The 20,463-nt window shown below is 43.0% G+C and overlaps 1 protein-coding gene across 1 annotated transcript in view; it reads left to right on the plus strand.

Moving 5' to 3' along the window:
- The window catches only part of EXOC4 (exocyst complex component 4), a 353,124-nt gene that overhangs the window by 55,833 nt on the left and 276,828 nt on the right, over positions 1 to 20,463 (plus strand). The window contains exon 7 of the mRNA XM_083401900.1: positions 1,620 to 1,797. Coding sequence (XP_083258026.1) covers positions 1,620 to 1,797 — 178 coding nt within the window. The remainder of the gene's footprint in view (positions 1 to 1,619; positions 1,798 to 20,463) is intronic.

Raw genomic sequence — 20,463 nt, forward strand, 5'->3', positions numbered from 1 at the left:
CGGGAGGCTGCCGCCCCAAGCCTCGCGCGCTCGGCGGGACCTCCCGTCCGGCGCGCCAGGCTTGGGGACACTCGCCCGAAGCACGGGGAGTCCTCCGGAGGGTTCCCCGTGCTTCGGGCGGCAGGCTGCTGCCCGCAAGCCTTGTGAGCCTGTGAGATCTCCCACAGGGCTTGCAAGGCTTGCGGATAGCTTCCTGAAGCCTGGAGAGCGAGAGGGGTCGGTGCGCACCGATGCCTCTCGCTCTCCCGGCTTCAGCGAAAGCCTGCATTCGCCCCATAGGACGCACACACATTTCCCCTTCATTTTTGGAGGGGAAAAAGTGCGTCCTATGGGGCGAAAAATACGGTAAATGGATTCATAATTACATACATCAAATAATTAAACTTAAAAACTCAGTTTCAAAATGTCCATGGCATAAGAAAACACATACATACACTTATGAGCTACTTTCTCTTTAAGAATGATGAATGAAATGCTCCATAAGGCAAGGTGTTAAAATTTGTTGTTAGCTGCCTGTTAGCCCTTCAAATTGCTTTCTAATAATTATATACAACAATCTAAAGTTTGGCAACAATCTAAAGTTAGGCAACTAAAATTCCCATATACTATGAGCATGTATGACTCTCAAATCCTCTTGCTGGTTTTTAGATTCTTCCATCTTCTGCAGCATGCAAAATAAATTAATCTGTGCTTGAAAATGTACACACATGTGAAAGAGCAGAGAAGCTTATTTTGGTCTGTGCAGACCTTCAGTTCTCTGAAGTCTGTCGGAAGAACTCAAGACATTTATGTACTTGAAAGGTTCATAAATATACCAAAGAGTGCATTTTTGTATGCCAAATTATACATAATGTGACAGGATGATTAGACAGCTGTGTAGTAAGGCGACTATATTCATTTGTGTTATATTCCTTAAGTAGCAAAGTAAATTTAGATTTGATCAGAAAAGAAACATTGCATATCGTGTATACACATACACTTCCAGTTTTGTCTGGGTGGGTGGAGTGGAAAGGAAGAAAAAGTCTGGCTTCAGAATTTCTCCATACTACAGAAACTGCATTTTAGCAGTGCGCACAGCTTCTCATTTCCTTCAGCTGAAGTCTATTAGCAAACACCTAGAACTTCCAATGTAAGATGAGCCAGCAGAGGAGAAATTGGCTATTAAAATAACTGATGCGATTCATTGTTTTTTGACATCCTTAATCAATGATGGCCAGGGATGGTCTGTGTTTGGTGCATGTGCCTATTTTTCTCACTCCGGTCTAGGAACTGGAAGGGTGCATTTTGCCTCATAAACTGACTCCATCACAAGTTGTCAGGCTCTCCAATGCAGTTGGCTCCATCTAATGCTAAGGGCTTCAAGTTTAATGAGCATGTGCATTCAAGCGTTTCATGAAAAACCCAAAGAGAAAATTTCACTGAATATCTCCATTAAAAATTACATCTTGTTTTTTGGTTGGCTTTTCACCATTTTGTGTCAATGCCCAGGTCACTGCTTGGAGTTGGGGGTCATGGCACGACTTCCATAATGCTGCTTTCTTTATTTAGGGCCCTTGAAATGTGAACAGTATTAAGTGACGAATTCTATGTTTTTTCTCATCCCTCTAAATGATCTTTAGATTACTTCTGGAGCTTCTGGAGCTTCTGTTTGAAAAGTTCAATGCCGTTGCTGCTGCTCATGCTGTTGTCCTGGGCCATCTTCAGCAGACTGTGGCTTCTCCCTCCAGTCAGTATGATGGCGATATCAAGTTATATGACATGGCAGATGTGTGGGTAAAGATTCAGGATGTCTTGCAGGTAAGAACTTCAGATTGTGTATACATCTTTGGAATTTTCACATCTGCCTTTCCTTGTGGACCAGTGATAGGAATCTAGTGTACGAGAGTAGGATTTTATTATAATAGTGAAGATGAAGGGTTGAGCTGTATAAGCCACAGAGATGTCTTTAAAATAAACCAGCATCCTTGTGGTGAATCCCTCCCTCTGCATTGTTTAGGAATACCTACAAAGAAGAGAAGAGTTTGGATTTGATATCCCGCTTTATCACTCCCCTTCAGGAGTCTCAAAGCGGCTCACAATCTCCTTTCCCTTCCTCCCCCACAACAAACACTCTGTGAGGTGAGTGGGGCTGAGAGACTTCAGAGAAGTGTGACTTCTTTAGGGTCCAGCTCTCACTTCCATACATCACTACTGGGAAAACCACAGCTTTAACTATACGGACCCTAAGGAGTCTCAAAGCGGCTCACAATCTCCTTTCCCTTACTCCCCCACAACAAACACTCTGTGAGGTGAGTGGGGCTGAGAGACTTCAGAGAAGTGTGACTGGCCCAAGGTCACCCAGCAGCTGCATGTGGAGGAGCAGGGAAGCGAACCCGGTTCACCAGATTACGAGTCCACCACTCTTAACCACTACACCACACTGGCTCTCAAATGTAAGAAGAGTTTGCTGAATCAGGCCAGGGGCCCATCTAGTCCAGAATCCTGTTCTCACAGTGGCCAACCAGATGCCTATGGGAAACCAGCAAGCAGGATTCAAGCACAAGACCACTTTTGCCTGCAGTTCCCAGCAACTGCTATTCAGAAGCATTGCTGCCTCCAACTGTGCTATGGCTTTGGTGCTTTTAGGTTGTGAACATATCTGCCACCATTCCGCTGGTTGGAGACACGGAAACTTAATCATGTGATGATGTCACATTCTTGGTAGTCAGGATAATCCCAAGACTAAGTGATAGTTGCTGAATGAATAAGCTTACCTATGTTTGTTCACACGATTTGATATATGCTATCATTGGGCTTGAGGCGCTTGCTTTGATGCTATGTTTATCTGTGGGCTTGAGGCGCTTGGTTATTGGTCTAGGGAAAGGAGCTATCTGTAGTACTTGGATATTTGCCACCTGTGCCTTCATTGGCAGGTGGACCAATGGGAAGTTCTGGCCAAAATGATGCACGCTGGGCTTTTTTGTATAAGTACAGGCAATCCTTGTTTTGCGCTGGGATGAAGGGAATACGCAAGATAACAAAGCGTACAGTATGAGCAAATCAAAACATTCAAGCAGTGCTTCCCTTAGAACACTCCCAAATACAATTCTGGGTCCCACTGTGGAATCACATGTACAGTGGTACCTCGGGTTACATACGCTTCAGGTTACATATGCTTCAGGTTACAGACTCCGCTAACCCAGAAATATTACCTCGGGTTAAGAACTTTGCTTCAGGATAAGAACAGAAATTGTGCTCCGGTGGCGCGGCAGCAGCAGGAGGCCCCAGTAGCTAAAGTGGTGCTTCAGGTTAAGAACAGTTTCAGGTTAAGAACGGACCTCCGGAACGAATTAAGTACTTAACCAGAGGTACCACTGTAATTTACAAGCTGACACCTTGTAGACCCAAGTCTCTGTGTGTCTGGACCATAGGAATTAAATGAGCATTGCAGATGCCATCTTACATGTGAGTATGTGCTCTGTGATGCCTCCTATGATGTAACTTGTATTCACCAAGCACTGTAATTGTGCATGATGCAGCTGTTGTAGGTTTTCTGGAGTCTTAAATGTTGAAAACTGTCCTTGATGACACTGTTCAGGTTTGCATTCTGTGCACAAAGTCTTTTGCATGTCTTTCTGAAATAAAGTTTAGAATTTGGTGAGTTCTGTCTTCTTTAAAACTGACTGAGGTCCCAAGTGTTTTAATGCCCTCAATGTCTTCCTTTGCTTTGTCCTAACATCTGAAGAGCATGAGGAAAATGCTTGTTAAGTTATCAAATGTTGCATAAGCAGATTTCAACCTTCTTGTACTTGAAGGTGGGACTGCCTCTATCTCTTGTAAAAATGCCGCAGTTCAAAAACATCTGTCTCTTTCTGTTATCATGCCTCAGGTACAGCTGCTGGATAGATTCCTGCTGGGATTTCCAGTGGAGAATTGATTTGGGCTCTTTTCCAAAATGGTTCCTGCGGAGAGCCTGTCTGGTTCCGGCCAGTCTTTTCCTTAAATACAAGTGCATAACTGAACCAAGACAACAAAGGGGCATACAACCAAATATCCCAATGGGTTATATCCTGTATAGGTCTCATTGTTCATATGCTTTACATCAAGAATATAACATCTGTGGCCTTTCTCATTGTGGCCGCAACCACTGGCTGTGCTGACTAGGACGGATAGAAGTTGGGAGTTCAACAAAATTAGGAGGGGCACAGTTTCCCCTTTCCTTCCTTTCATAAATATCTGGTCAATGGCTATAAAGATATGCAGTGAAATTGATATCAGAGGCATACTGTCTCCAATACTGGAGGTAGTACAAAGCGGAACTGCAGAATCTTGATTGTGAGGGCAGTCTGTATATGCACTTTTGGTCAGCGTCATATCCCCTTGACCCCCACTGGTCTACTCTGAAGCCAGAGAGACCACTAGAACAGCACATCATTTCTTGCAGCAAAACAACTTGCTGCTATTAACATTATTCTAACGCAGAACTGTTAGCTTTGTTTCGAGCACTCATATTTGAGAACCTTAACTCTTTTAAAAGTGAGGGTACCGTAAAGCATAGCTCAGACATATGAGATTGGTTTTGTGGGTGTCTGAATCGTTCCCAAACACTGATGTGTTGATGCATTTTGCGAGCAGATGGGAGTAGTGGGCAGAAATTGGGTGAAGAAGCAATTGTCAAGATTAGTGCAATCACGCCTACGTGGTGTGCCGTGTGCTTTACCTCATGGCTGTGTTCCTTCAGCTTAGAGATTGCCTGTTGCAAGCGATATCTTGACCTATTAATACCCATTTTATTTTTGTAACTGTTTTTAAGTGGAGGGCTTTGAGCAATGGAAGAAACCTTAGAGTGCCTTTAAATCAAATAAATAATGAAGGTTTTAACTGAATAACTAACAGATGGGGGAAATAATCCTAGGATGAAGGAAAGGGAAACCAAGGTATTGAGGCTGTTAAAAATGAATGGAGCCTTTCCATCTCCCTTCTCTTTTTCTACCTTTTAATCCTCTGTGTCCCAAGCATCCATGTGTGCAGTCATTTTAGAGAGAATGTTTGTGGGACCATCCTTCTTTTTTGATTTTCTCTTTTATAGAACACTAGGTTAAGTGCTATCCAGAGCAGGCATGTTGGGTGTGCCTCATTGTTGGGACTTGCTAAGCTTGGGAACCTTTTCTTTTAAAAGCAGGCAGATGAGAACTGATCTTCTTAATGTGTGTCTATTTTTGTTTGCCTGAAAATGTTTTTATTTTATAGCTAGTGGCAGATGGATTTGGGGCAAGAGCTAATCAAATCTAAGCCCCTTTAAGTCTGGTTGATTTCAAGATTTAAGTATGTTCAGATAAGGTTGCCATATTTTGAAGAGCAGAAGAGAGGACACATTTGCCAACTTCTAGTTTTAACTATGGATTGCTTTGACAACTCTCATTTTACATGCCTATGAGAAAGAGGATGTGTGCTGGAAAAAGAGGACATATGGCAACCCTATGTGGCACAACTGAAAGGACATGGGACTCAACTGTTGTGCAACTAAGGAGGAGGTGGAGGAGCAACACATCCTGGCAGAGATTTATCTTGGGGTTTTCACCGTGATATGCCCCAGATCACATATTCTGCCTTGCTTAATATTAAAATAAAAAGTGCAGCAACTTGCCTTTGATTCCTATGTGTTTGCAGCAGCCTCTCAGGTGCATCCCTGCCTCTGCACTCTCTAGTAACAGAGACATTAGATTTCTCTCTCTGACATTTTAGGCATGTTACTAATTTAGTTCTTTAATTTAGCAGTTCGTTGAGAGCATAATTACTGCAGTACTAAATATTTGATTGAAAAGAACAACAAGACACCTCCAGTTAAAGATGTAATAGCACGTATAAGCTACTCCAGGATAAAATGATTAATGGAGTTGTAGGCTCTTTTGGCACAATTAAGGTGCTTCTCTGAAATTTTTTGCATGCCAAGTTGCAGAAAGCACTGCCGTTTCAGGTGGTGTTTGGGGAAAAAGGATCCCATGCAGCACAGACTCAGCTTCTTGCTGAATTTGGATTTGCCTACAACAGGGTGAGGGGGTTGCTGTGTCCCTCATTGCTTAGGGGTTTACATGTTAACAACAAAGCTTGAACCTAGTTCAGTAGGTAATAGGCAGGCAGTGCAGCCCTTTCAACCCTGGTGTATATGTGTAAACCTGGGTATCCAAATGTGCACTCCACCAACTGCATTTTGCACTTCCTGCAGCTTCCAAACCAGGCATAAGAGAAGTGGCGTAGCATGGGGGGTGCAGGGGGGGGGCCGGCCGCACCAGGCGCAACATCTGGGGGGGGGGGCGCGCTCGCACTCGCAGCTCTCTGCCCCTACCTGGCTGGCTCACTCTCTCTCACTGCAGTGCTGGCTGTGCAAATCCGATCCGAGCCGCCGGGTCGCCGCCCACTGTGGGGGGTGGGGTGGGGTGCCAGGCATGCGGTGCGGAGAGAGAGCGAGGGACTATCTGGGGGAGGGACAGTGCAGCGGGGGGCACAAATTACTTGCCTTGCCCCGGGTTAGGGGGTGCAAATTACTTCCCTTGCCCCGGGTGCTGACAACCCACGCAACGCCACTGCATAAGAGTAACCCCACATACAGTGAATTATGACTGACTAGTTGTGGAGTTATCAGTGTTTGCCCAGGCCTGCCCTGCATAAAATGTGAAATGACCTTAACCAACACCTTATTTTTTATATGTGTCCATTAGGTCACATATAATAATATTTTAGTGGCAGGAGAAAACTCCAAAATGGGTTACAACACTGTCATGATGTCTGACTCTCTCCTTTCCAAACCAGGGAATGGTATATTTCATTCCTCTTATTTTCCTCTGCTTTCACATGACTGTTTGTTAAGATCCCTTGAAATATCAGTAGAATCAGTTCTGTAAAAATGGACAAAACAGGCCTACAGGAAAAGAACAAAGGAGTCAACAGCATCTAAGGCTGAGGGGACAATGCCTAATGCAGTTTCCAGATCAGTCTTATAGTTGCAAATTGAAGGAACCACACCTTTCTAACTTGAGTAACAGAGTTCAGTTCCCTGCAGTGGGGTGATGGGGCTTTTGGTATTGGTGAGTTGTGGCAGCTTGGCTAAAACGTTTGATTTGCAAGCACCCTTTTGCCCATCCTGTGCATTAAAAAAACCTATTGCAAAGCCATATGAAGGTATATTACCTGTGGCGCCTGATTCTGTACTGCCAAGTCTGTACCATCAAGTCAGGAAAAATTGCTCATCATAGGTTCAGGACAAAATGCCCAGAAACCCCTTGGCATTCAGTTTTGCAGGCCAGATGGTCAAATTCTGCTAGAGACCTGGATTTTTATAGGCCTGGTTTATGCTATCCAAATTTTCTTGTCCTCTTTTCCTCTAGAATCTAATTTTACAAAATCTCTGTTGGAGAGCTTAGGCTCTAGGCTGCCTCAGTGAATCGCTCTGTGCACTACACAACACTCTCTTCAGTAAATTTTTTGCAGATGTGAAAGGTTTGATGCACACGGGACATATGGCCACAAAATATGTTTGATACATATGGGAAGGGTGATGGTGGGAGACAAGGGTGACATTGGAGTGAGTTGCTTGGTGGGAAGAGTTGGGAGTGGGTGCAGTTGTTTGTTGTTGTTTAGTCGTTTAGTCGTGTCCGACTCTTCGTGACCCCCTGGACCAGAGCATGCCAGGCCCTCCTGTCTTCCACTGCCTCCCACAGTTTGGTCAAACTCATGCTGGTAGCTTCGAGAACACTGTCCAACCATCTTGTCCTCCGTCGTCCCCTTCTCCTTGTGCCCTCCATCTTTCCCAACATCAGGGTCTTTTCCAAGGAGTCTTCTCTTCTCATGAGATGGCCAAAGTATTGGAGCCTCAGCTTCAGGATCTGTCCTTCCAGTGAGCACTCAGGGCTGACTTCCTTCAGAATGGATAGGTTCATGCAGTCCATGGGACTCTCAAGAGTCTCCTCTTGAGTGCAGTTAGGCATCACTAATTTTGAAGATGAGTGGGGGCACTAGCCGCTACTGCTCATAAGCACATGTTAGTATAAATTCTAATGCACGGGTTTGTAGCATTCCAAGAGTTCAGAAATATTTAATGCCCAGACTGTGTTAAGCTTGAAAACAGTGCAGTTAATGTGATTAATGCCATGAGGGTCTGTTGGTTTAATATCAGCACAAACCTTTTCCAGAGGCTGCAAAAATCCCTGGCATTGCAGTTTCCTCCAAAATTGAAGGGTTTCTCCTCCCTGTTGCCTTCCATGTGGCCTCAAGTGTGCTGCATCGATGTCCTTGAAATTCTGATTGCAGTGGTCTCATTAACATTGTTCTTCCATTTAATTTGGAGGATAGCTGGCGGATGGTGATTGGCAGCTGCTGCGGTTGAAGGATGTTGCTGAAGGAAAGCTTGACTCGGCTGAGAACAAAATAATACTCCTGAGGCTATTAGGCTCTTTAAAGTGAGACTTTCAAACTTTTAGCCCTTGCCTCTTTGATATTTTTCATTTCATTTCTTGAAAGAACACACTTGCTTCTTTGCTCCCCCCCCCCCATTGCTTTAGCAAACTAACAGTGATACTTAAAACAATGACTGCTTCTTTAGATCGGGTGACTTTATTCTTTGTAAAAAGTTAAAATAGACAATGACCTTTAAAGAATTGTGTGACGTTCTTGAATCTAAGGAATACAAGTTCCCTTTAGAGAAAGATTAAAAATAAAATTTGACCCTTCCTAAAATGTTTTTCATTAACTTCTGAAGCTCCAGTATACAGAGAAGGATTCTCCATCTTCTTTTGTCCTGCAGCTTGAATTCAGAAATAGTTGGTCTATTAGTTCATTCGTGGACTTTTGCTTTGGGGATCACGATTGTATTTTCCAAGAGTGTCCTGTATTTGCCGGATGTCCAAGCTTTGGACACCTGGAGAAAGTTCATAAGGTACATGAGCTATGAGGAAGGGCTGTAACTCAATGATAGAGTAGATGCCCTGCATGTCAAAGTCCCCAGGTTCAATGCCTGGAATCTTCTCTAATTAAAAAGGATGAAGTAGCAGCAGTTTATAGGAAAGACCTGCAGGAGACTTTGGAGAATTTCTACCAATTGGGGTGGGCAGTACTGGGATAGGTGGACCTAGTGGTCTCAGTACAAGACAGCTTCATATATTTCAAATGTCCTAGTATAAGCCCTTCCCAATTCAGATAGAATAGCTTTGATTTTCAGAGGCCCATCAAGGTGAAACGTTCAGCTTTTCAGTCAACCTTTGTTTCAGGCAGCAGGTATTTTTCTGTTTTTATATTTTATGTATATACTGTACCACCTTTCATGTAGAATCCCAAGGTTTTTGGAATAGAAAACGTAACCTCAACACACATTTAATTGAAGAAAGTAAGAGCTGAGCCTGGCTGTGTGAGGACGAGGATAGATGGATCAATGGCTTTTTATTTAGAAATATTGTGGAAATATCATTTACAACTGCTGCTTTGTTCCCTGTTTATAGGATTAATATTTCTTAAAATTCCCTCCCTAACCTGAATCCGATCTGATGCAGGATTAGTTGCATGATGTAGAAGTGAAGTGTTCTTAAGGCATCCTAAGAGTACCTGAACAATGTAGAATTTGGCCACTGTTTAGTTGTTTTTTTAATGATCGGTTTTTCTATGTTTTTAGTGGTTCTTATTTTTATCTGTAAGTTGTCTTGAGTCCCTGTCAGGGAAAAAGGCGGAGTATAGATAAACAACAAAAACAACAATTTGGCAATGGACTATAAAGGATGTTGTTGGTCAATGTGGCTTATACAGAATATAGTATTGTGAGTTGTTACCTGAAATACTTGAGACAAATTCTTCTGGGCTGTGAGAAAGAAAGATGCCCCTGTGGTGAACCAGGAACTATTTGGTAACTAAAAATTAGTTGGATAAAGGGAAGAATATTATAGTGGTGCAATTTAACTAACAGACATCTTAGGCTGTCTCTCCACTTACCAAATTCGGAGTCCCTGCAGCGATGATTCAGCAGCTGGCTATTGCCTGAAAGTGGTGTGCATATTAACGAAATTCAAGTTCTACAAATTGTAGCAGTGCTAGTCTAACACATTCTGCAATAAAAACATTATTGCAAAGGAAAAAAAAGACAGACAGAAAGACAGAAAGCAAGCAAAAAGCAGTAAGATGCAACAAATCCCATTGTCAACCTATGGTGTCAGCGAGATATTCCAATCCATTATTTATTCTAGTATCTGTTTCCCTTTTTGCAAAAGTGAGGATGAGAAAGTAAATATGGAAAAAGCTTTTTGCACATTATGAGTGCTATATAAATGATTGATAATAATAGAAGCCCTTGGTTCCTTTTCATTTGAAAAGCCAGCATAGCCACAAAATGATTAACTTTTTTGTCCATTTGTAGAACCTCTCTCTCATCACGAGGGCGTCAGTGTACCATCTATGCATTGAACGCAAAAGTCATATTAATTTTAAGCTCCATTAGAGATGCAAGGAGGAAGAGAAAGATGTTCATCAAATGGGAAAGGACTAAATTAGTAAGGGATTTTTTTTAATTTCAAGGTTCAGGAGAGTAGCACAAATAATGGAGTTCTTCTTTGTTTTGTTTAGGGAAAAGTCTCCATCAAAATGTGTCTGTTTCTGTCCTTGTAAATTGAAGTTCATTTATATTGCTGTTGTGCCTACAACTCTCATCTGAGATCAAGGCTGTACAAGCATGCAGTAAGAAATACTTTTCTTCCTGTAGAGTTTGCAGTATTAAAGGAAAATACAGGTTTATAGTGGAGGGGGAAAGGGTTGTTCATCTGGTAACGGGAAAAATAGTTCTGGTCAATTGAATCAACTTTGTTACTCCTTCTCTGGGTTGTGTGTTTTCTGCAGAAAATGCTGTGCTTGAAATTCGGTGCTGGTTGCAGTACTCAGCTTTATTTTTTAAGAGCACGCTTCCATCCCTTTAACGTTGCAGTAGTGTTGTGCGGTCAGTATCCACAATGGAGCCTTGAATTCATGGGATAAAGGGGGATTATAAATGAACTCTTAAAGGTCAAGTAGGACTTCCAACGCTCACTGGGTGGCCTTCAGTGCTTGTCCTTCCTTATTGCTTGAAGAAATAAGACTATATTCTGCAAAGTTAACTACTATGGCAAGGGTGCATAATTCACTCAAGTTGCAATTTTGGAACTCTTCTTGACTTACCTCTTGTGGTTTGGGGGAGAGAAACCACAAATGTGGGTTAGCACATAACGTTAAACCAAACCATGGCTTGGCTTGTGATAGTGCAGCAGCAGTGGATGTGGGGTAGTAGTGAAGAAGCCACAGTTTTTGCAAAACTGAAGTCAAGGAAACCTGTTGCCTGTTAAAATTTGAGAGCCACTATACTATACTGGCCTCATTGGTACATAACTCTAAGCCAGACAATGGCTAAGAGTGGTTTGCTCCATGCAGCAGTGTGCTTGCTTGTTCACTCTTAGCCATTGTCTGGCTTAGAGTTATGTGCCAATGAGGCCAGTATAGTATAGTGGCTCTCAAATTTTAACAGGCAACAGGTTTCCTTGACTTCAGTTTTGCAGTTTTGCACTTGCATTTTTCTGCATACAGTCGTACCTTGTTTTGCGTCCGGGATCTGTTCCGGAGCCCTGGCCGCTAGCCAAAAAGGATGCAGGGCAAAGCTCCGCATCTGCACACGCCATGGTGCACCTGCATCAGCTTCTGCACACGTGCAAGCGGCAAACCCGGAAGTAACCCATTCCTGTACTTCCAGGTTTGCCGCAGACATTCGCCGGAATGGACGCTAGACAAGGCGGATGTTCGTGGAGGCATTACTGTACAGTGGTGCCCCGCAAGACGAATGCCTCGCAAGACGGAAAACCCGCTAGACGAAAGGGTTTTCCGTTTTTCAATGCGCTTCGCAGGACGAATTTCCCTATGGGCTTGCTTTGCAAGACGAAAATGTCTTGCGAGTCTAGAGGTTTTTTTCCGCTCCCCACCCCCTTTTTCTAAGCCGCTAAGCCGCTAATAGCCTTTTAGCAGCTAATCCGCTAATCCCTTAAGCCTTTAATAGCCGCTAAACCGCTAATAGCGCTAATCCGCTAATCCGCTAATAGGGTTGCTTCGCAAGACGAAAAAACTGCTAGACGAAGAGACTCGCGGAACGAATTAATTTCGTCTTGCGAGGCACCACTGTACATGAAAAATGTACAAAGCCACAACTTTATTTACATTATAATCCAGAGCTTTTATTGGCTGCAAAGATTGGAGCTGGAATCCGCAGAAGAGTGTAATTCTGTTTCTTTAAAGAGGTTTCCCCCCCCCCCCTTGCCAGTCTGAGAAGTCTCCTTGTTTTCCAGTTTATCAGCATCCTTTGACTGTCAGAAAACAAATTAGGCAAGGCATTGAGCAATTAATCAGCATTTGTGGTCAGGGTTTATTAGGATCATAAAATCTCAGTCATTTTGATGGTCTGAGCTAATTCATGTTTAGGCTGCTGGTGATTAGATTACGAGGTGATGAGACCTACACTTCCCGGCATCACAAGCACTGCAGATGGAGAAATGATTCGGCCTGGCCTTTTCCATGTTGCTGTCAGCCTATCTGGGCAGCTGACCATGTGGGCATAATGCCCATTGAATCTCTAGCACCAGAGCTGTACAGGCAGCTGTTTTTGTTCCCCCAAATAGGGAAACTTTGTATTATCCCATCACTGTCTTGCTTCTTCCCCATGTTTGGCCATTGTTCTCTCACCTCTTCCTGTATTCCAGGTGGCTGCTAGCTCTCTAATCCCCAACATCTTGTGTCCATCCTGGCAGTATGTGCTATATTTGTCCAACCTACATGAATTATATATGACTTATCAAACCTCCAAATCTCTAAGCGGTGATTAATTTCTGGCGTTGTGACCCTGCATGTTGATTATTTTAGCTACTCTGGCCTAAAAGGGGAATGGTATTTAGGAATTTAGGAAATACTCTTTATCTCACAAGGAGCCTATAGAAATTATAATGGCATCTATTAAATTGCGGAGGAAGGTTGTTGGCTTCAAGCATTGGGTTTGCAAAAGTTGATATGAACTGTAGAGTGGGATAAAATTGGCAAGGCTGCGGCAGCTAGTCTGCTTTTTTGAACTATTGCAGGACATTGATACACAGGTTTCTCCCTGCCCCACACAGCAGAGAATGGTTTAGTTCACACATGCATATTTTCAAGGGATGTCTTTCATGTAGGAGTGAGCCAGCACAAACCATACACCATGAATATAACTTTCATATCAACTTTCATCATCTGCAACATGGTGGGCTGGTTCACACTATTAACTGAGAGTTTCAATTCGAATGTGTAACACTCAACCAAGGACAATTATTTCAGTCTCAAGGTAATAATTGAGGCAAATTAAATGATTTATTGATACACAATGCTTAATTCAGGAACAGAACTTACCGTAAATGTGACCACACAAGAACAGAAGAGAAAATCCATCCAGGCAGTACAATGTGATAATCAACAGCATCGTGGAACAGTGAATAAATGAAGAACTAATACTATAGCAACGTGAACAAAGAAATCATTATAATAATGGAATAAGAGCACAAAACAAAGCTACTTTAAAAAAGCAGTGAGAATATAATCAATTTCTGTATTGTCAGCCCTACACTTAATGTTCCTACTAAAATGTCCCCCAACCCTCTAATTCAAAGCATGCTACTTTGCTAGCTGTTGAAACTGCATCACATTTTAGCACTGTTCAATATAAATTCATAGATATTTCATTGTAGCTGGTCATAAAGTCCAAAGAACTCTCCAGTAGACCAGAGCAAAGCAGTGAAGTGAGAGGGCAAAAGGGAGTACAATCAGAAGTGCAGTGAGACTGTGTCTCACCAGTATCAAAACGGGGTGGGGGAGGGATGATAAGGAAGAACTCAAATGCACAAGAGTGGATCACCTCATGCTGATCAAAGATGGGACCAGATCTTTATGTCAGTTTGGAACCAAGCCCAAATAGGGACACCAGAACTTCTTTATTCTTCATTAACGTTCAGAATTTTTCAGGGAAACATGTAACAGGCATTTCTACAATATACTTATTGTCACAGATGTAATATAAAATGAACTCAGGTTAGCATCTTTTCAAAAACAAACCGAGTGTCTTATACTTTCCCCAGCTCTGATGTGTAACCATGTTCTTCTCCTCCTCTTATTGGGTACAGTGTACAAATATCACACATGAAATGCCAAACTATGGTTTGGCATGATGGAAATGCCTTCTATTTGCTAACTCCAGGTCAACTAGTTGCTTCCTCTTGTGTGCAAATCATTTGCTGATGTATCTGAACTGGCAAAATGTGGTTTGCATACCTCCGCAAACCATGTTGGGACACCAGCTTTGAACCATGGTTTGTATTCCTGACTTACAAGGCAAGAGGGAAACATACTTTGCTAGTTCAGATGTAATGGCAAACTCTGGTTTGTGTTGAAGAAGTAAACAAATGAATGGAAGAGTATGAGGGAGGGGAGTATGGAGACCAAGCAGTTGGTACAATTATTTAGCACCAAGTTGTAGATTGGCTTGACTCACTCATCCTTTCTGGATTTATAGCCTCAGCTTTCTGAAAATAAAACCACTTTTTTTTTTAAGCAGTCATTTTTAAAATCTGATGTGTATAAGGAGTTTTGGTTTTTTCCATTTACTCGTAACATCCTAGTATGTTTTTTTCATTATTTTTGACAGTGTGCTTTAATAGCTGCTCTGTCTTGAACATTTATGTTACTGTTATTTTTAAGGCAAATAACTTTGGGAGAGGACAATCACAGTGCTTGTAATGAGAGCTACACTGGATGTGGTTTCACCCAAAGGCGATGGGTGGGTAGGGAATTAGTTAATTAAAGTGAACTGTATGCTGTCACTGGTGTAATTAAATGACTTGCAAAGCTCTTTTGAGGTCCAGGGTTACCAGGAAAGATGGTAGGACAGCTTAATTTATTGGCAGCAGGGTCTCTCCCAAGTCACAATGCAGCTCTAGAGCTCAGAGGTCAACAGTTGACATGATTTTTTTCACTGAGTCAGCTGCAGGAAAATTCTGAGAGCAGAGATGCCCCTTGTACATCACTTTCATATACCTGATGAAGGCATTTGATCTCACCAGCCAAAAGGATTCTTCACACTGCTCAGTGAGATAGGATGCCCACCTCAGCTGCACAAGATGATCATGTCCTTCCACAAGAACTTGTGTGGCACCGTCTAGTATGGTGGCTCATCCTTGGATGCCTTACCTATAAAGAGCGGTGTGAAACAGGGCTATGTTCGTGCCCCAGCTCTCTTTGGCATATTCTTCTCAGGGCTCTTAGATGCCTTCAGCTTGACTGAAGACAGTGTGTACATCCGTTCAAGAAGTGCAGGGTTCTGTTCAATCTGGCACATCTCCACGCCAGGATAAAAATGCAGTGGGTACTTATCCAAGAGATGCTGTTTGCACATGTTGCAGTCTTGACAGCGCATTCTGAGGAAACTCTACAGAATCTTGCAAGCCTGCATAGAGTTTGGTCTTACCATCAGCCTGAGGAAGACCGGCTTCCTGGATGAGGACATCACCAACACTCCGTGCATCAGCACTGGTGGCCACATACTTGAAGTGGTAGACCCTGGGCTCCACCATAACCAGCAACCATTCCATCAACGCTAAGTTGGACAAGCGTATTGGCAAGGCAGCTACGGCAACATCTTGCGTCTCCAAAAGGATATGGAAGAATGTAATGCTAATGACCAATACCAAGATGAAGGTGTACCAGGCTTGCGTGTTGACCGCACTGCTTTATGGTAGTGAGACGTGGGCGGCTTACACCAGCCAGGAGCAACACCTCAACGCCTTCCATGTGCCCTGTGTTGGGATACTGCCAGGGAGACAAAGTCCATCTCGACTCCACGTCGTCTCCGGACGTCCATTGATCTCCCATAGACACGCAGTATCAGCAATTAGCGACACGAGCTCCAGAAATAGCTTCCCGCATTCCAGAGCCGAGCACGCTCTATCAGCAGATATGCACACAGCGAAAGATGCACCCAGGAGAGCATGATTTACAAGTTTATTCAGCGTTGGTCAGAACAAAGAAAAACATGACTGCCCGCTTCAGATGTCTCCGGCAGAGAGAGAGAAACGAAAGCAAAGACACAACATAAAAATCCTGTGAAACAGGAAAATACACAGGCTGTGACACAAACATCCTGCTCCCTTTTAAGGTGGAACGGAAATATCCTAACAGATTTTGGGCATCACATGACAGGACAGAGTCTCAAACAAAGACATGCTTTCCCAAGCCCATCTTCCCAGCATGTTCACACTGCTGTCTCAGTGATGGCCTAAGTTGGCTGGGTCATGTCTACAGAATGGAAGATGGCAAGATCCCCAAGGACATGCTCTATAGGGAGCTGGCTTCAGGCACCAGGCCCATTGGCAGACCAGCTCTGTGTTACCAAGATGTCTGGAAACATGACATGAAGGCTGGCAACATCAGCACTGCAGTATGGGAATCCCTTACAGACAAACGCGTCGTCTGGAGACGGGCAGTCAAGACGTGTGACCACAGCAGTGACTAGAGGAGGAATGACCGCTGGGAAGAGCTCAGAGAGAAGAAATGTCATGGTGCACCTGCATCAGCACAACCAGACGCCTTCATCTTCCCCAGCTGCAACAAAACATGCCTCTCCCATATCGGTCTCTACAGCTGCAGCCGGAGCTGTAACTCTCCAATGGTTTGACTTTACACCTGAAGTCACACTCTGTCACTGTCTCCCAAGATAGATAGATGCCAACCAGTCTTGGTAAGCATCCATGAAATAGTGAGCTAGAAAGAGTTGGCCGAACACTATTACAGTGGTGCCCCACAAGACGAATGCCTCGCAAGACAGATAACCCGCTAGACGAAAGGGTTTTCCGTTTTTCAATGCGCTTTGCAGGACGAATTTCCCTATGGGCTTGCTTCGCAAGACGAAAATGTCTTGCGAGTTTTGAGATTTTTTTCCGCTCCCCACCCCCTTTTTCTAAGCCGCTAAACCGCTAATAGCCTTTTAGCCGCTAATCTGCTAATCCCTTAAACCTTTAATAGCCGCTAATAGCCGCTAAACCGCTAATAGCGCTAATCCGCTAAGCCGCTAATAGGGTTGCTTCGCAAGACGAAGAAACCGCTAGACGAAGAGACTCGCGGAACGAATTAATTTCGTCTTGCGGGGCACCACTGTATTTATCATTGTAATAGAAGTTGCGCTGCATCTCAGGGGGTTTAAACGTTTCAAAAAAAAATAATAACCAGGATATGATCATCATCATAATCCAGGGCACTGTTTCGATCTGTTTGTTTTTGTTACATCTCTTTACCTTTCAATCTGTTGCTTTTGGCCCCAGTGATTTCACTTTCTTAGAATTTTTCCTAATTAAATTCAGTTACTTATCTGTGGCCAAATTCAGGCTGCCAATGGTTACTGGCCATGATGGCGATGCTCTGCTTCCACACTTGGAGGCAGGAACGTTTCTTTATACCAGTTGCTGGAAACCACAGGATGGGAGAGGGCTCTTGTGCTTGGGTCCTGCTTACGGGTTTCTCAGAGGCCAGATCATAGAATCATAGAATCACAGAGTTGGAAGAGACCACAAGGGCCATCGAGTCCAACCCCCTGCCAAGCAGGAAACACCATCAGAGCACTCCTGACATATGGTTGTCAAGCCTCTGCTTAAAGACCTCCAAAGAAGGAGACTCCACCACACTCCTTGGCAGCAAATTCCACTGTCAAACAGCTCTTACTGTCAGGAAGTTCTTCCTAATGTTTAGGTGGAATCTTCTTTCTTGTAGTTTGGATCCATTGCTCCGTGTCCGCTTCTCTGGAGCAGCAGAAAACAACCTTTCTCCCTCCTCTATGTGACATCCTTTTATATATTTGAACATGGCTATCATATCCCCCCTTAACCTCCTCTTCTCCAGGCTAAACATGCCCAGTTCCCTTAGCCGTTCCTCATAAGGCATCGTGAACAGGGTGCTAGAACAGATCAGCCACCAGCCTGATCCAGCAGGCTCTTCTTATGTTTTTAGTCTGAAACATTGTTCCTGGATGGGTCTCTGAAGAAAAATTAACAAAACACCCTGATTAAAGTAATTTGTAAGCAGCAGAAGAGATGGAGGAGGGGAACAAAGGTGAAAGCAGCCAGAATCTGGACAACTGATTTTGTTGTCACAGGTTTAATCTGTGTCAGCATATTTGCCCTCTTGCCTTAAACTGCGGAAGGGCTTCTGCATATGGAACATTTGTATTATCCAAATCAGATAAAGCTTCCCAGCAGGTTGGTAAATAGATAAATCATTCTCCTCCCTTAAGCATAATATTCCCAGCCTTCCCCTATTGCTCACAAAGGGCCGTAAAAAATGAACCAGCAGATTTACAAATGATTAGCTGGGACACAATAAATGGATGATCTCACTTTATTACAGTGATTTGGTGCTGCATTTCCTTGCCGTTTAATCAGAATGTCACATGTCTGATACCCTGTTAGAAAAATTGCGTTTCCCACTCGCATTAGCTGCCAAAGTGATAAATGGCGGTGCACACTTGGAATTATTCTCCCTTGCGAGCTACTCATGATAGCTTACCTTTATTGGTAGTGATGTCTTTTCCTTTCAGCTAGGGTGTCCTGTTGTTGAATAGGCTCTCATAATTTGGGGCCACATACAGCTTTATTGCTAAAGATGGAATGAGTGCATTTTGGGTGCTGCTTGTCTTGGGTCATGGGGAATGAGAGGCTTCTCAACCTGTGCTGTCATATGCTGTTCATATGAGATTCTAGGTTCCTTCCTGAATTCTTAGCTTTCTAACTTTTCTTTTTAATTGCCATTTACTTATGGAGGTATAAGTAAGAAAAAATTGGAGCCTTCTATGATGGTCCCTTCTTTCCGTAGCTTTTGGCAAGTACATATATTCAGATTCATCCGTTAATATGTTTTTAAAATCTGCTACTTGAATCAGAGCTGAATTCTATTTGATCAAAAGTTGATTAATGAACCAATGATTCTATTGCCTTCCCCCAATTATTTGGTCCCATTTATAGATGTGTGATAACTGTTTAAACATTATTTCTGCAGATGGGCCCAGTTTGCCGAAAAGTGATGTCATGTGATCAAGATGCTTATCCTTAAACATGCTTATGCAATTTTAATACGATTAGGATCTTATAAATTTGCACTAGGAGACATAGTTTACATTGTGGCATAAGTTCCACATTCAAGGCTTTCTATGGCATGTGTTGTGGAGTTTTTCCAAATTTCTTTCCAGTGTCCTTGAAATTTCAATAGGGCCTAATCTGATTTAGCATGCTTACATGACTTTATAGCCTAAACTGAAGTAATTGATAAGGGGGGGGTCACTTAAAGTGGTTTAATTCCTATTTCAATCAAAGCTTTATCTGGAAATTTATTTTTTGGGAATACAGTACTTTAAAACGCTTTAAACTGGGAGTTGGGAGCTGTTAGATTGTGGATGAAATTAGGCTTAGCCTGGCTTCCAGTGTGACCCACAAAGTCATTCCCTACTACCACCACCACTTGGCATCAGGTTTGGGGCCATAGAGATGTTTCAGCATGTTACCGATTACGGTAATTTTTATGAAACAATTCACTTTTAGAAATGAAATATTCCATGGAAAAATATTGTGGCAAAGAGAGTGAGTAATTAAACTTCACTGTCCATGTGTTTGTAGGATTCCAGCCTTAATTGTGCAACATCAGCCCCCCCCCCCCCGATCTATAAGGAATTATTTCAGATGTATTACTTTATTGAGGCACTTAAATAGAATCATAGAATTGTAGAGTTTGAAGGGACCATGTGGACCATCTAGTCCAACCTCCTACAATTCAGGAATCATTTTCCCTGTGTGGGTCTCGAACCTACAATCCTGAGATTGAGTCTCATGCTCTACTACTGACTGGGCTATCCAATGTAGTAGTTAATGTGTGGGTTTCACTTTGGAAATAGAAAACCAGGTATATCAACTGAACCTTCTTTCTTGCCATCCTTGATAAAGTGTATCCTGGATGAATTACTCCAAGTTGCCTTTGCAGTCATATCTTCTGATTCAAGGAGGTGAAAATCCTTAGCATAGTTTTAGCCACATAAGTCTGTCAGCATTTTAACTAAATCTCTGTAGAATGATCTTCAGAATGAGTCTTCTTTACACAGGGGTTGCCAGGATAAAGTGTGGATCTTGAAACAGTTCCTCAAAGCTGTTTTGGGACAAATATTAGGTCCTGTTGAATAGGATGTCACCTTGTAGGTTAATAGCATTTCATAGGAATGCACTGATTGGCAAAAGAAGCAACCCTGCTTGGATGAGGCATGTACTGTAAATCTAAGCCATGCATTCAATTGCAAATTGCTTACACTTGTTGGGAGAGTTTTTGCTGTACACTCCAGATACAATCTGTGGCCCTGCAATAGCAGATTAAATTTATTCTGTGTGCTCC

The sequence above is a fragment of the Podarcis tiliguerta genome (genome assembly GCF_965153285.1).
Source record: "Podarcis tiliguerta genome assembly, chromosome: 10".
NCBI classification, from domain to species: Eukaryota; Metazoa; Chordata; class Lepidosauria; order Squamata; family Lacertidae; genus Podarcis; species Podarcis tiliguerta.